The sequence below is a fragment of the Gadus chalcogrammus genome, chromosome 4, assembly GCF_026213295.1.
Source record: "Gadus chalcogrammus isolate NIFS_2021 chromosome 4, NIFS_Gcha_1.0, whole genome shotgun sequence".
Lineage (NCBI taxonomy): Eukaryota > Metazoa > Chordata > Actinopteri > Gadiformes > Gadidae > Gadus > Gadus chalcogrammus.
In genome coordinates this window covers 7,926,126-7,941,125 of record NC_079415.1, presented here as the reverse complement: position 1 = coordinate 7,941,125, position 15,000 = coordinate 7,926,126, and the positions used below count along the sequence as shown (strand labels likewise).

Below are 15,000 nucleotides of genomic sequence, written 5' to 3'. Positions count from 1 at the left end.
CGCTTTTCTAATTTGACAACAATTTATTTTTATTTTGAGGATATATTGAGGGAGAGGAGAGAATGAGAGCAGGTGCTAAAAACTGATCTGGATTTGTCCGGATGTAGGTCAGGCAGAACAAATGTCTACAATGAACTGAAGAACAGCATATTCCTCACTACAAGCATGTTTAAAAAAACATGTTCAGAACAATTCATGAATACGTCTATCTTTTAATCGACTGGCCCACTCTTTCCCTACACTTTGTCAAAATCATGGCGTCCCAACATTTTTTTTATATTATAGGGAGGAAAATTTTAAGAACTACACTCTGATCCAGCTGGATGAGGAGTTTTCCCGGGGCCGGGGTCTGGACCTGGGGGCCCGAGCCTGGGAGGGAGGCAACGTTCTGCTCTTCTTCTGCGACGTGGACATCTACTTCAACGCTGACTTCCTCACCACCTGCCGACTCAACACCCTACCTGGTGAACCTCGCCCTCACGCTACCGACACACACCGACACTGTACCAACACTCAACCGACACACAATAAACGCTACAACAACATTCTACCAACACGCAACCGACACGCTATAGACGCTGCACCAACATACTACCAACACTGTGCCAAACAACACTCTACCAACATGAAACAACACGCTACTAACAACCTACCAGCACGCTACAGACACACTATAATCGCTAAACCAACACTCTACCAACACTCTAAAAGCACTCTACCAACGCTCTACCAACACTCTACCCACACTCTACCAACCCTCTACCAACACCCTAACATCACCCTTACCACACTCTACCAACACTTACTCAACACGCTTTCAACTCTACCAACACTACCAAAACTATGAAAAAAAAGAAACGAAAACAAGAAAGATTCCAAGTAGTAGGCCTATGCATATAGTCTACATCGGACAAAAAACAAAAAAACAAATCACAGAACAAATACACGCAAGCAGACACGAACCACGGTGTGATACACAGTCAGACAACCCCACAGCACACATACCACAGCGATGTTCAGATGTCTAACACATAGTTTCTTCCAGGTAAAAGGGTGTTCTACCCTGTGCTCTTCAGCCAGTACAACCCCACACTTATCTACGGAGGCCCCGACCACATCCCACCAGTGCAGCAACAGCTGGTAATGCAGTTTAATACAAACTATTTGATGTTTCTCTTTACATTAAACAAGGGCCGACAACTGCCAACCACTAATGGAAAAAAACCCTGGGCAGAGAGTTGTTGCTTTCAATTCTGGGTGGGATATAAATATTTACTGTGCCCTGTTTCCTTATCAGTGGCAGAGAAAAAAAAATACCCTACGTGCTTCTGTTGAGTAGATTGTGGGTTTGTGTATGTTAGCTAGATCATTTTTGTGAATTTACCACCAACTCCTTCTTCCTTTCGTAGGTGATTAAGAAGGACACAGGGTTTTGGAGGGATTTTGGTTACGGCATGACCTGCCAATACAGATCGGACTTTGTAAACATAGGTAGGTACAGGTCACACACAAACACACTCATTAGACGACTATCATTGGTTTTATATTTATGCGTAAAAACATGTTATTTTGCTTTGTTTGTATAATTGTCTTTCTGTGTTTTAACAAAGAGGCCCACTTAGCTTTATTTTTCTGAGAAAATAAGCGAATGAGTTCAACTGGGTCAGAAAGTTCCAGAATGTGCTTTCATCATGGCGGAGCTAATGATGGTATTTGCGCCAACTAAATCCCTGCCCGAGATTAAATTCGTGCATAGCTTTACAAAAAACTTTTCTGGTTGGAGAACACAAATATAAAAAGAATAGTGTTTTTTTTTTATCTTATTATAATTCTGTTGATGGTATTCTAGAACCTTTCTCTTAACCTAAACCAAGTTCAAAACATATCATAACATGTTCAGCCGTCTCCGACACGCAGGACAACAGGAACAAAGAAATTAAAATTAAAGGAGGGAAAGAATGCTTCACTGTAAGGCGGCACGTTTAAACATGTACAATAATAATCACTGTGTTCCCTGCTCATAAACATGCCTTCCAATCATAATGCCTACTGTGGGATAACTGTTTCACACACCTGTAGGCCATGATGGTATATTTTGACCCACGTCAGTTTGAGAAAAGAATGGGACGAATATCCTGTATTTTAATCATGATGATGAGCTAAATCAATCACAACTCGTTCTTGGTGTAGCAACGACACAATGGACAGTAGTCAGTTGTTACCCTCACCCCTATGCTAATGCTGTGTAATAATGTTTATGCTTATAATAATGCTTATTACTGAATTCATCATTGCCAACGATGGTTCATTAATGTGTCCTTGTTGTAAAGTATTAAAATAGTTTATATACGTTTTAGAATAAAGTAGGTTAGTTAATAATAATGATAATGATGACGTTGATGATGATGATGATTTTGATAATTGTTATAAAGTCAGTTAGTAAATAATAATACAAATAAAACCAACTTCCCTTAACCTACCTTGTTTCAAATAAATAATAAGGCCATCGACTTGTGCCTCTTACTTAGCGATGCAGTTGTGTCCTTAACAACGGTTTCCCCCCTGCCCCTCCCCAACACCCCACCCCTTCCCCTCCTTCCCTCCTCTAGGGGGCTTCGACGTGGACATCAAAGGCTGGGGCGGCGAGGACGTCCACCTCTACAGGAAGTATCTCCATAGCAACCTGCTGGTGGTGCGGGCTCCCTCCAGGGGGCTGTTCCACCTGTGGCACGAGAAGCACTGCGCAGACGAGCTACGCCCGGACCAGTACCGCATGTGCATGCAGACCAAGGCCATGAACGAGGCCTCGCACGGCCAGCTGGGCATGCTGCTCTTCAGGCAGGAGATCCAGGCCCACCTCCGGCAGCAGAAGCCCGCCGCAAAGCCCCAAAAGAAGACCAAAGCCTAAAGGACTGATCATGGTTCCACGTTGAAGCAACGCAGGGGGGGGGGGGGGGGGTTACGGAGCCATCACGTCCTTGCGGACCCTCCTTGCGGGACCCTCCTTGCGTCCACCGCAAGGGCCTGACCTGCGCATCCCAGAAATGTTAGCCTTGCGTCGAGGCACGCAGCAGCAAGGGCTGGGATTGGTTCCGCTCACTTAAACCCGACGCAGAACCAAAACCGGTTCACGACTGCGTCGAAGCGTCTGTGTTGTCATGTGTTGGCGTTGCGTCGACGTGGAACCATAATTGAGCCTTAACGTCGGGAATCCATTAAGGAGGATGCCCCTTTGCGCTGTCATGACTACTTTAAGGCACGCGTAGGCTGAGAGACTGAAGGCGGCTGCATGCTTCAGCGTTGGTGTTACGTTGTTGCGCAAAATTTACTCAAAGCAATTCATGCTCCCTTTTAGGTTGCGCGTGTTGCGCGTGTTGCCAAGCAATTTACCGCCAGAACAGTAGGTGGAGTAATATGTGGAGGAAAGTTTTTCGTTGAAGACGACCTCGAGAATGACGTCTTTGTCTGTGGGAGTCGTTGGTTTGTTTATGTGCCAGATCGTGTTCTCCCCATACACAGTGAATGATGGCAACAGACAGAGGAACAGGGGTGATGAAGTTGTTGATCATTGGGGTTGTATAAATGTGCATATCTCTCTACATTTTAAAATAATGTGTTGGCAGCAAAGTTAACTTCACTTCAGGTTAATGCTTTTGTATATGAGCCTGCCGGGTGATACTCCAGACAGGAAGTGGTAACCAGACCAGCAAACCAATCACAGCCTTGCAGGCTGGGCGGCTCGCGTAAAAGCTTACGTAAAAAATGACGCAAGTCTAGAAAAATCGCCCGACGCACGCAAGACGTGAGAAGTCGCGCAAGGGGGGCGCAAGGGCGCGCAAGGGCCTCTTGCGCTTGCGCTTACGCTTACGTAACCGAGCATAAACCAGCCTTGAGAGAGGGCCGTGAAGGGAAGCGTTATCTCGGTCCGCTGCCACGCAATGTCCCCGCATCTTGCCTCATGTGACCTGTGGTCGCCGTTGAGCAGTCCCTGGTCGCCTACTAACTATGAGCTGTGTGTACACCAGTCTCCCAGTCTATTTTAGCTGTGTACACCAGTTAACATTCCCCCGAGCGAGAAGAATAAGAACATGACAAGAACAACAACAAAGACAAGGAGGATGAATTCAGAGGGTTTTTTAAACATGTTACAGAGACTGATATCCCTCTATAGGAAGTCCCGCCCTCTCTCTGGTCGTTCTCCGTTAAACCCGTGTAACTGGAACAGATATTGCTTCCGCTCTTGCATGACAGGAAGTCACGCCCTCTCTCTCGCCTATAACTCACATTTGGAGGACCCCACTCAAGACGTTACGTGGTGAGATGTGAACGCCTTGTAAACGCGGTTATACCAGAGCTAACAGTGAGGTGCTATATTATGTGTGAAACTTTTGGGCAAAAAAAATCGCATTCATCTCGACAACTGGAGTAACGAACAACGTGGGAGTTTCGTTCAAGCGAAACTTGATCTTGGTCTGTTTTACTGCTGTCCCATCGGTGGGAAATGGGCGGATAGAAGAAGCAGTTTTGGCTGTAACTGTATACTCGTGGCAATGAATGAGCAGGAAGGACGGACAAAAACCCTCCCTGTAGTGAGGTCTTTGGAAAAAATCTCATGAAAAAACTAGCTCTGGAAGTTATACAGAGAATGAAGTCAGAGTCGTTAAGTGCCTTCTATGACGAAAATGCTGATATTTTTTGTCGTCTTCTTATTGGATGGGTCAATGGTGCCATCTAGTGGACTGACGTTGTAAAACTTCCTTAACGATATTTTTTATTTTATTCATAATTATTTTCTTTTCATTGCTACATGCCCCTTTTCTTCTAATTTATACGTGTGTTTTTCTTGAAATGCAAACAGCAGGTCCCAGTACACACATATAATTGAATATTGAAGTGTAAGCAAAACAAAACATGAATGTTATTTAAATGTTTGAAATTGTCTGAAAGTATAATCTCTTCTCAATATGAAATACTTTTTTTAACAGAAAAATTCCACTTGCTCATGACTCCAAATCATGGATTTCTTTGGCCCCAATTTATTCAAATGATCCTTACTATCCATTTGTGACATCACAAATAGGGGTGTCCACCAGTTGTGTGAGAGACACGGTTGGAATGAGCCATCAACTCCAGTCTACCAGTCACTAAATTCCTCATGAAGATGACCAAATATAGCCCTAACCCCTGACCGGTTAACCATACACCTGGGTGGACCCTCCCACTCAACTTATGATGTCAAAAAAAGACAAACTCACATAAGCTGGGTAAGATAGGTTCCCTTTAACATGGTTGACTTAAGGTCTATTTCTGTCTGCAAATTAGTTAGGAGAATTTTTTCTTTTTGATTAATGCTCTTTATGTATATATATATATATATATATATATATATATATATATATATATATATATATATATATATATATATATATATATATATATATATATATATATATATATATATATATATACATAAAGAGCATTAATCAAAAAATATATATATATATATAAATTATGTTAAATGCAAGCCTGAATGTTACCCTGGTTAAATATGTTTTATTTTTCACAAATAATTCTCACACACACACACACACACACACACACACACACACACACACACACACACACACACACACACACACACACACACACACACACACACACACACACACAATTTTGGGTAAAAGGTATCAAAGTGTTATCAAGGTGAGGTATAATGCAATGTAGTGAAATAAAAACATGGAAGATTAATGTTAGCCAAAACAGCCAATGGTTGATATGAAGCACAATTTCATAAAATTATTATAGAGTCTAATATAGCAGCCTGTAATAGTGACTTTAATGTAACTGTACTTTTGTTTTAATTATATCCATCAGACAACATCCTGAAAATAATATAAGAATACAGTCAGCTAGAATAGGCCTGTTAATAAATATATATACATCGATTCGCCGCTAGATGGCATCATCGTGCGGAAAATAAGAGAAAAATGCCTTGCCTCCTCATTTCTTTCTAATTCAGGAAAATCTGTGTTCAGTTTTAGGATTGTTCAGAAAGATTTAGAACCCTTCGACTAGGATTTTAACACCAGTGACACAAAATGAAGCATGCAATTAGAAAGTAGGACATCACCAATACAGTCATAAGGAAAATGTAGGCCTGAATCAATAACGCCCTTCTTGTAGGGCATCTCTGACCTTAACCTTCCTCAACCCTGACTATTTGTGTTATGAATGTGTGAGGATATTTACGAACAAAGTTTCCTGTTCAGTTTAGGAATTTATTTTGTTATGACTGTTGGGCAGTGTTACGTAGAATACTTCAAACAATAAAATACAAATGGTCTGTATTTGCATTTGAGACAACTCATTTGCAGCGAGTGGAACAACCATTCTGTTTAATAATGGGGATAAATCCAAATAACATGTAACGAAGCAATTGTTCAGTACGCCAAAGTCGTCCGCTACGGAAACATTTGAATTTCAAGTAAAGCAGAACTATAGTGTTTCAGGCCTCAGCTCCCGTTCAGGGTGACTTGTCCCTGCCACACAGGAGGCTGCGGTTTCAGGACGGCAGTTCCAGGACGGCAGTTCCAGGACCCTATTCCTTCGTGGAGGCCTATCGGGACACGCACTACCTTTTCCTTGGACGGCGAATGGATCTCATGAGTAACTCAAGAATAATTCAGGAAAACGTTATTAAACACAACATAAAGCTAACCTAAACTCAATCAGATGTAAAAATACTTACCCTAACCAAAACCCTAATCTTAACCATTTTACCATCTAAAATGTGCAATTTATTGATGTAGACATTTATCTTCGAGTAATTTACAACGCCATCCTATGAAAATGCAACAACAAACCAAGCCCCCAAAAAACTAGAAGTAGAAGTGCGGTCCTAGGATTGAGGTCCTGAGACTACGGGGATTCACTACGGCCCGTGACTGGTCACGAAAACTCCGCCCAGGCCGCACCCTTAACTCCGCCTTTTTTTGCATACGGGACCTCGGGCAGGAGCGATGTGGGCTTATGACACAGTCCCGTCCGGCCGTTAACGACTTCAGATGCTTGCTTTCTTGCCGGTCGAAATCCAATGCGTCCTTCCGCACACGACAGGTGTCGGTCCAAATTATTGTGTGGCTCCTAATTCGACATTTTCAAGTTCTTCCGCATAACATGCCATATCAGCATCGGCAGTGACAACATTTTTAATCCTTCTATCTACATGTTGGAGCAACACTTGAGCAACTGGAATGCGTTGTTATATCTGGTTTTGTAACCTAGGCGTTATTACTATTCGTCCGTTTCGTTGTTGAACGCGCCCACTGACAGACAGGACAGCGACGGACCAAGGAGGATTGGGTATAGATCATCCTCAGACAACATGTTCGAGGCCAAGGGAATCGCGTTTATTCTGCTGGACATCGCGTGTCTCATACTAGGTGTGTATACCAACATCGGCGGGATACTGTGTGCCTTCTTTGATATGATTTGTGTGCGCTTGTGTGTTTGTGTGCGTGAGTGTGTGTGCGCTTGTGTGTTTTGTTTTGTTTTCTTGACGCCCAGACGCAAAGGGAGTGGTTGTAGCTTAAAGCATGGCGTGTGTTTACTCACATAATGTTCCTGAAGGGTTTATTGTCAACAATGTGTAGCTTCTAAAGGACGAATAGGAAATGCTTGGAGCTATTGTCTTCGTTCTATGTTATCAGTTCTGACATGTTCGTGGTAATATTATAATAGGTCATATAGTAATTGTGTTATAATAGGAGTGACGTATGCTGCATGCTTTCATTGACAACATAAGGAATGCCTTCACGTTAATTATTACAGTTAAACTAAATACACCTACTAAAATACACCTGAGATCTGTATCATTTTATATAGGCCTATATCCTTTTATGCATAATGAACATAAAGCTCAGAGATGTTATTTTCACCCAGTATTTAAAATAAATATACATCCTTAGGCCTACATTTCATACCTATTTGTTGTCCGTTGACCAGATGCACAGTCCGTTGTCTCACAGGCTTAAATGCCACAGGGCAGTTTAGAACCGATGAAATCAGATTATATGATTATATCGTGATATGTACTGACTCATCCACAGGCAGCTTTCCCCCTGCAGAGACTTACTGAATCTCCAGGGACCCACTGTCTTCCACTTATTGATTAGTGTTACAACTAGTTTAATGCTTTCAGCTTGGGCTTGAATAAATATATATATATATGTATATATTCAAGCCATAGCTGAAAGCGTTAAACTATATATATATATATATATATATATATATATATATATATATATATATATAGTTTAAGCTTCAATTAGCCGCAGCTATAAGCAAGTAAATAAATAATTCCACATCATTTCCAGGTCACTACCAGTAGCTAAGAGGAGGTCCTGGCTTTACTATCAGTGCCTTATCACTGTCAGTCCAATGCGCTGCACGTAATCTTCTGATGGAATTCGAACATCAATACTTTCAGTCAATGTCTCCATGGATATTGATTCTCTCAGATTGTGAGACACAGCGCGGCGGCTGTGCGCCTGGTCTGAAGAAAGCAGTATTTCCAGAATGGGGCACGTCAGGTGACTGTGTGTAGTAGCACAGTTGCTTCCATGGTGTGTGTGTGTGTGTGTGTGTGTGTGTGTGTGTGTGTGTGTGTGTGTGTGTGTGTGTGTGTGTGTGTGTGTGTGTGTGTGTGTGTGTGTGTGTGTGTGTGTGTGTGTGTGTGTGTGTGTGTGTGTGTGTGTGTGTGTGTGCGCGTGTGTAAGGCTGGATTAGTACCCCCCTACTGAAGCTTATTGCCCCATAGCCCATTTTACAAAGACACATTTTGAATTATGTTGATACCACTCGCAGCTGCGCAGTCATTTGTTGTTGTTGAGATCGGAATAAAGTATTTTCATTCGCCAACGTTTAGTGGCTGGCCCGGGTAGGCGTTCGACAAGTTTCACAACAAGTTTTTGACTCCAGCTGATATGAACCGTTTCTGTGTTTCAAGCGATGGATGCCTGCCAGGGAGACAGACGAGACCTATGTTTGTATGTGAGAATGAATGCAAATCTGTGTGTGTGTGTGTGTGTGTGTGTGTGCATTTGTATGTGTGTTAGTGTACATGTAGGCATGCATGCTGGGCGGAGGTATGGAAATTCTCGCACACACAGCATTGCCGAGGCACTAACTGTTGGAACTGAGCGAAATCCTTCTTCTCTTAGTGTATAATGCTTGCTTGCTTATGAAAACAAATGAGCTCTCTATCTAAGCTCATAACAAGAGCAGAGAAAAGGCTGCAATCCTCGGCTGAAACGTTGAACACTCAGACCCATTAGCATTGTCTCTTGACTTTACGTGTGTTTGTAGGGTCAGGGTCAGGAAGGCAGGCCCTTACAGGGTAAGACAGATTCTTTATAGGCAGGGTAAGGGTTAGGCAGGGTTTTTTATAGGCTGGGTTAAGGTTAAGTTTCATCCGACTTCTTGAAAATGTTGAAATGTCTGATCAAATATGTATTAATATGAATTTTACAAACGTCATAACCTTCTTATCCATAGCTTTGTCCACCAAAGAGTGTTTTTGTACGAAAACACATTGGATCACTGTTAAAAAGGATCAGGCCTCTCATTAGTTTTCAGCTCATTGCCGCCCTTTGAGCTATTCGATTCGTCCACACTCCAGCCATCCGTCCATCCATCTCTCTCTCCCTCTCCCACTCGCTCTCGCTCTCCCTCTCTCTCACACTCTGTCTTTCTCTCTCTGTCTCTCCCTCCCTCTCTCTCTCCCTCCCTCCCTCCCTCCCTCCCTCCCTCCCTCCCTCCCTCCCTCTCTCTCTCTCTCTCTCTCTCTCTCTCCTTCCCTCTCCTTCCCTCTCCCTCCCTCCCTCCCCCTCTCTCTCTCTCTCTCTCTCTCTCTCTCTCTCTCTCTCTCTCTCTCTCTCTCTCTCTCTCTCTCTCTCTCTCTCTCTCTCTCTCTCTCTCTCTCTCTCTCTCTCTCTCTCTCTCTCTCTCTCTCTCTCTCTCTCTATGAGCTTGATGACTTACTCTTGACGATGACTCCCGACCTCTGAGCTCCTCCTTTCTCTTCCTCCCACTCCCCCCTCACCCCCTCCCCCAACACCCCTACGCAGGAGGCTTACCCCTAGCCATCCTTAAACTCGGTAAGGTCCGCCCCTACCAGAGGGGCTTTTTCTGTCAAGACGACAGCATCCGCTACCCTTTCCACGACAGCACCATCACCTCCACAGTGCTGTACACAGTGGGATTCACCCTGCCCGTTGTCTCTGTAAGTAAAGATCCACTCACCCCGAGCCACCCACTTTGAAACAATACCCACAGTCCAAAGGTGGTGCAGAAGGAGACTTGGGCCCAATCCCATTTCTACCCCTTACCCCTTCCCCTTACCTCTCCCCCTTATCAAAACAAGGGGGAGGGGTAAGGGGAAGTGGTAAGGGGTAGAATTGGGATAAGGTCTCAAAGGTGTCATATTATACCACCAGCTGTGAGTGCGATTAGCCGTTACAAGCCGTTTTGAAAATCTGCCTCTTCAGACATAACAAGTGGGTGTGTCCACCTAGATGTGTGCTGGACTGTAGCAAACGTTGCTCCTCTATCTCTCATACGTCTATCACACTCACACTCACACCTGGGGGTACAATATGTCACCTTTAAAGCTCCTGTGAACGCTCCTGTGAACGCTCCTGTGAACAGAATATTCCTCCCTGACTCCCTTTGACGGCTCGGTAAAACCATTGGAGGTGTACCTGGATCTGATCTTTCTTTTTTCTTCCGGATAAGCCCGGTCCGCCGTGCACTGCGCCGGAGGTCCAACGTGGCTCTTAAACAGCGCTAGTCGTCTTTGTCTGCCTCTGAGGTTGGGGGTTTTCAGGGCACTACTCAGGAGCCCTGTGGTTGCATACACAACCATATGAAACCAATAGTGCTGAGAACAATGTCCACTTAAAACAAAAAAAAAGGTTGCGAGACTTTTGTGTCGAAACCTAGGGTGGGAACTTGACTGACTCAAGTAAGATTGTATCCCAAGTGTTTTGCATTAAGAAACGATCCTTCTGCTTCGGGCCCGTTTTCACACCAGACTCTCTATCCTTATTTGCACATAGACAAACACAAATGGGCATCACTCACGCAACCAGCGTCATCTTAACGGCCAGGGGGGTGCTGTTAATAACCTGTGAGGAGTGATTGTCGCAGAGAGAGAGAGAGAGAGAGAGAGAGAGAGAGAGAGAGAGAGAGAGAGAGAGAGAGAGAGAGAGAGAGAGAGAGAGAGAGAGAGAGAGAGAGAGAGAGAGAGAGAGAGAGAGAGAGCATGTGTGTACCACATGTCCTTACGTCACTAAGTGTGCCTGTGATTTAATGTTTAAAGAAACAACCCGTCTCGATAGCCACTGCAGGCGTCATCGGCCCCCCACTGATAGACGTTAACAGTGATAGACCGGAAGAGAAACCCTTTGTGATCGGAAGAGACAGCCGGCTCATCTCCCTGGGGCTGATTCTGAGCAACAGAGGACTGCATGAAGTCATCAGTGTATTCTGTGAGAGCGATCTGTCCATCCGTCTTTTGCAGCATGACTAGCATGACTTTGAGTGTGTGACCTTAAAGCTCCAACGAGGAACGATTAGGAGAACGTTAGAGCAATGAAGAAAGAGGGATATATTTTTTACTATATGTTCTCGTTCTTCTAACCTTCTCTCTTCACTTGCATGTTGGCCTGAGCAAAGCCATAACAAACCACTAATCCATAACCCTTAACCCATCTATTATCCAACAAATATTCCAATGAAATAACTGCTGAAAGTTTAAATGATTCCTACAAATGTTCACCTTTCTTAAGGGCAAGGCTGGGGTGATTCTATGTTTTTCTCCTTTAGTTATTCTACCATCAACACATCGTTCTAGCAAAACAATGGACAAAACAAGGGCAAGCCCGTAAATCGGCCAACTCACACAAACATAGATCCATTCCCGCCTCGTTCTTCAACACAGTAGAGCTACAGCCTGGGCCTCAGTATCTCCATCTGCCTCCGCTGCTCTCTCTCCGACAGTCGTTTAAACAGAGCTCCTTTGGGGGGGGGGGGGGCGTGGGTGCGTGCGTGGGTGTTGTGTCACTCTTATAACCCGTTCTGTTTTGTTTTTTGTCTTTCCTCTCTTCCCCTCCCTCCCTCTCTCTCCTCCCCCCATCTCTCCCCCTCTCTCTCGTTACTTCTCCTGCTAGCCGGACTCCCGTTTGCGATACTCAATATCCGGCACACTCCTTTCCGCAGGGGTTTTTTCTGTAGCGATGATTCGATCAGGTACCCCTATAAAGACGACACCATTACCTATCAGTTGTTAGGGGGCGTTATGATCCCCGTCTTGGCGCTCACTGTAAGTGCATCACTCGTCCTGGCTGCTTACACCTGTGCGTTTCATGTTGTTGTTGTCTTTATGGGTGCTGCACGTAACCCTTAAGGGCGGATTATGGTTCCACGTCGTCAACGCAAACGCAAGGACCACGCAGACGCTTCGACGCCGTCGTGAACCTGTTTTGGGTTCTGAGTAGGTTTTTCGTTAGCGGACCAATCACAGCCCCTTATGGCTGCGTCGCCCCGACGGAAAAGGGTACTATTTTTAGGCCCTTGCGGTTTCCGTAAGGACGGAAAGGGTCCGTAAACCACTTGCGTGGCGTCGACGTGGAACCATAATCAGTCCTTTACCCTTAACATTTCCTTTTCAAGACAGACTTAAGTAATTATTCTCACTACTAATTATAACACTCACTCCTCTAATCGTACACAACATTTTACTGATTGTAAATTCGGCCGGAAAAAATAGTTGCTATGTCTCTTTTGCAAGGCACTGAAACCAATTATGTCTCCAATATACACTATACGTTAAAGCACTGCTTCCCTAGCTCCATTCAAGTGGAAACAAAAACAACTGCTTTTCTTCTGAAAAGTCGTAGTTAGTCCTGTTATCTGTATCCTTCATTACAGTAGAGTTCGATTTCATACATTGATACCGTCACTTCACCAGACACGTGCCCAAAATTCCTTGAGGCAGATCAGCAAAAGACCGATATATTTTTAAGTGGACATTATTCTCTTTCCTTTATTTGTGTCTTCATCCAATAATAATTACTATAATAATAAAAACCCTCACCTCAACCTTTTATAAATAAAAAATTGATAAAATATAAATATGAAATATGGTTTTGATATTAGAGGATAGTAGTCTCCACTTCCATGTATGACATACTTTTCAATGTAGTGATGACAATTCTTGTGAATGAACTTGAAATGCTGTATGCCAACATATCTCCCCCTATCCCTTCCATCCCTCCCAGATGCTCATAGGAGAGTGGCTCACGGTTCACCTGAACCGCAGCAAGCCCAGTTCACCCTTCAGCAAAAGCTTCCTAGTGGCTGTTTACAAAGCTATCGGAACCTTCCTCTTTGGCGCGGCGATGAGCCAATCACTGACGGACATAGCCAAGTATTCTATTGGTCGCCTCAGGCCACACTTCCTGGATGTGTGCAAACCCGATTGGACCCAGATCAACTGCACAGTGGGGGGTTATATTGAGAACTTCAGCTGCAGCGGAAACACCAGGCTGAGCAACGAGGGCAGGTAAATATTGCTTGACTCATCAAAGTGCTATTAATCTTTCTCAGCAAGTAGCCATTTTGGTTCTAAACACTAGCTAGCATATGGAACTCAACCGATATGGCTGCTTGGGGAACAAGGCCCTTTAAGGCTAGGGTAGGCCATTTATTTTAGAATCTTTTTTTTTGTTGTATTTGTTAAAATAACACCCATGTCTTGCCTTAAAAGATATCAGAGGTTTGGCCAGCAGTGCTAAACACGTGAACGTAGCTGATACATGAGGGGTAGTTGGAAACTATTATTTCACTCCCTAGCTGTCTATAATCAATGTTCGCTTCACATATTCAGCAAAATCTTTTCTTTTACCCAACCAACAACATTTTGTAATATGGACAGGGGCACGGCTTCAAGTCAAACAGACCGTTATAAAAGTTAATTAAGTTAAATGTCACATAAAACTACCAACAAAAAACAAAGATGACGATGACGATGACTAGTTTCCCAGTTTCCCCCCTCTAATTCTCTTTGCTTTATCAGCCCAGAGCAGAACGGTTGCAGAGGATATCCCCTTCCATTAACATTTAAACAAAGACCTTTATGACAAACATGCATAGAGACAGGGGTGGGGGAACCACCTCCCAGAAACTCTCCAATCCATTGTTCAACTTAATACACATTTAAAAGATGGCCATAACATTGGTGGCTGCGGTTACAGTTTGTACACTTTTAACAGAAGTTAAAACCACAAAAACAAATCTGTTATTAAATTAGAACGGTTGCGTGGTTCATCCATCCATTATAGGTCATTCGACAATTACATCCGTTGTTTTTCCCTTGGCCCACTGCGTAATAGACAGGGACAGAAATAGCAGCAAATCTCATAGTTAGTAATGAGTAAGTGTATGCCAAACGGGTTTCATGCGTCCCGGGCAGGGCACGCCCCCTCTGTTGGCCAGATCCTCTGGTCCCTTCCCGCCCTCCGCTGTTTAGTCCTCCCAATTTAACACAATCATTCCATTATCCCCATGGTGACCGAGCCGTATCCAAGTCAACCTGTTATTTACTACCAGTCCTTGAGCAGAGGCTTTTATCCAAAGCCGCTCACTGTGAATATGAGACTGGCCTTTCGTTGCAGTAATGAGCGGGTAGCAGTTGGGGGGGGAGACCCGGCTGTAGGGCGCCCAAAGGCAGACTGTGTGACTGCAGACATGGAGGAATTGAAGCCAGAGCCTTTCAGCTGGGGGTCAAGCACCCTCACTGATAAGACGATCCTACACCCCCAGACATGTGATGTTTTTTGGCCCTTGTCTGCTGATATTGGGGGCCTGGTCGCTTGGTATGAAAGCCCATAGGATTATGGTCACACATATGGAAACATAAGCCATGATACAAGGCACATA

At 44.0% G+C, this 15,000-nt stretch overlaps 2 protein-coding genes across 3 annotated transcripts in view; both read left to right on the top strand.

Moving 5' to 3' along the window:
- csgalnact1a (chondroitin sulfate N-acetylgalactosaminyltransferase 1a) overlaps nucleotides 1–5,345 on the top strand; it is a 22,682-nt gene extending 17,337 nt beyond the window's left edge. Inside the window, exons 5-8 of the mRNA XM_056589170.1 lie at nucleotides 286–464; nucleotides 1,046–1,140; nucleotides 1,410–1,491; nucleotides 2,610–5,345. Of these exons, the coding sequence (XP_056445145.1) occupies nucleotides 286–464; nucleotides 1,046–1,140; nucleotides 1,410–1,491; nucleotides 2,610–2,908 (655 nt within the window). The 3' untranslated portion in view covers nucleotides 2,909–5,345. The remainder of the gene's footprint in view (nucleotides 1–285; nucleotides 465–1,045; nucleotides 1,141–1,409; nucleotides 1,492–2,609) is intronic.
- A 1,640-nt stretch (nucleotides 5,346–6,985) lies between these two features.
- Nucleotides 6,986–15,000, top strand: part of plpp1a (phospholipid phosphatase 1a) — a 14,179-nt gene continuing 6,164 nt past the window's right edge. Inside the window, exons 1-3 of one of the 2 annotated variants that reach the window (XM_056589579.1) lie at nucleotides 6,986–7,442; nucleotides 12,231–12,382; nucleotides 13,341–13,624. In XM_056589579.1, the coding sequence (XP_056445554.1) occupies nucleotides 7,385–7,442; nucleotides 12,231–12,382; nucleotides 13,341–13,624 (494 nt within the window). In that variant the 5' untranslated portion in view covers nucleotides 6,986–7,384. Of the gene's footprint in view, nucleotides 7,443–10,127; nucleotides 10,283–12,230; nucleotides 12,383–13,340; nucleotides 13,625–15,000 lie in introns of both variants that reach the window. The other variant, XM_056589578.1, reaches the window with a different exon arrangement.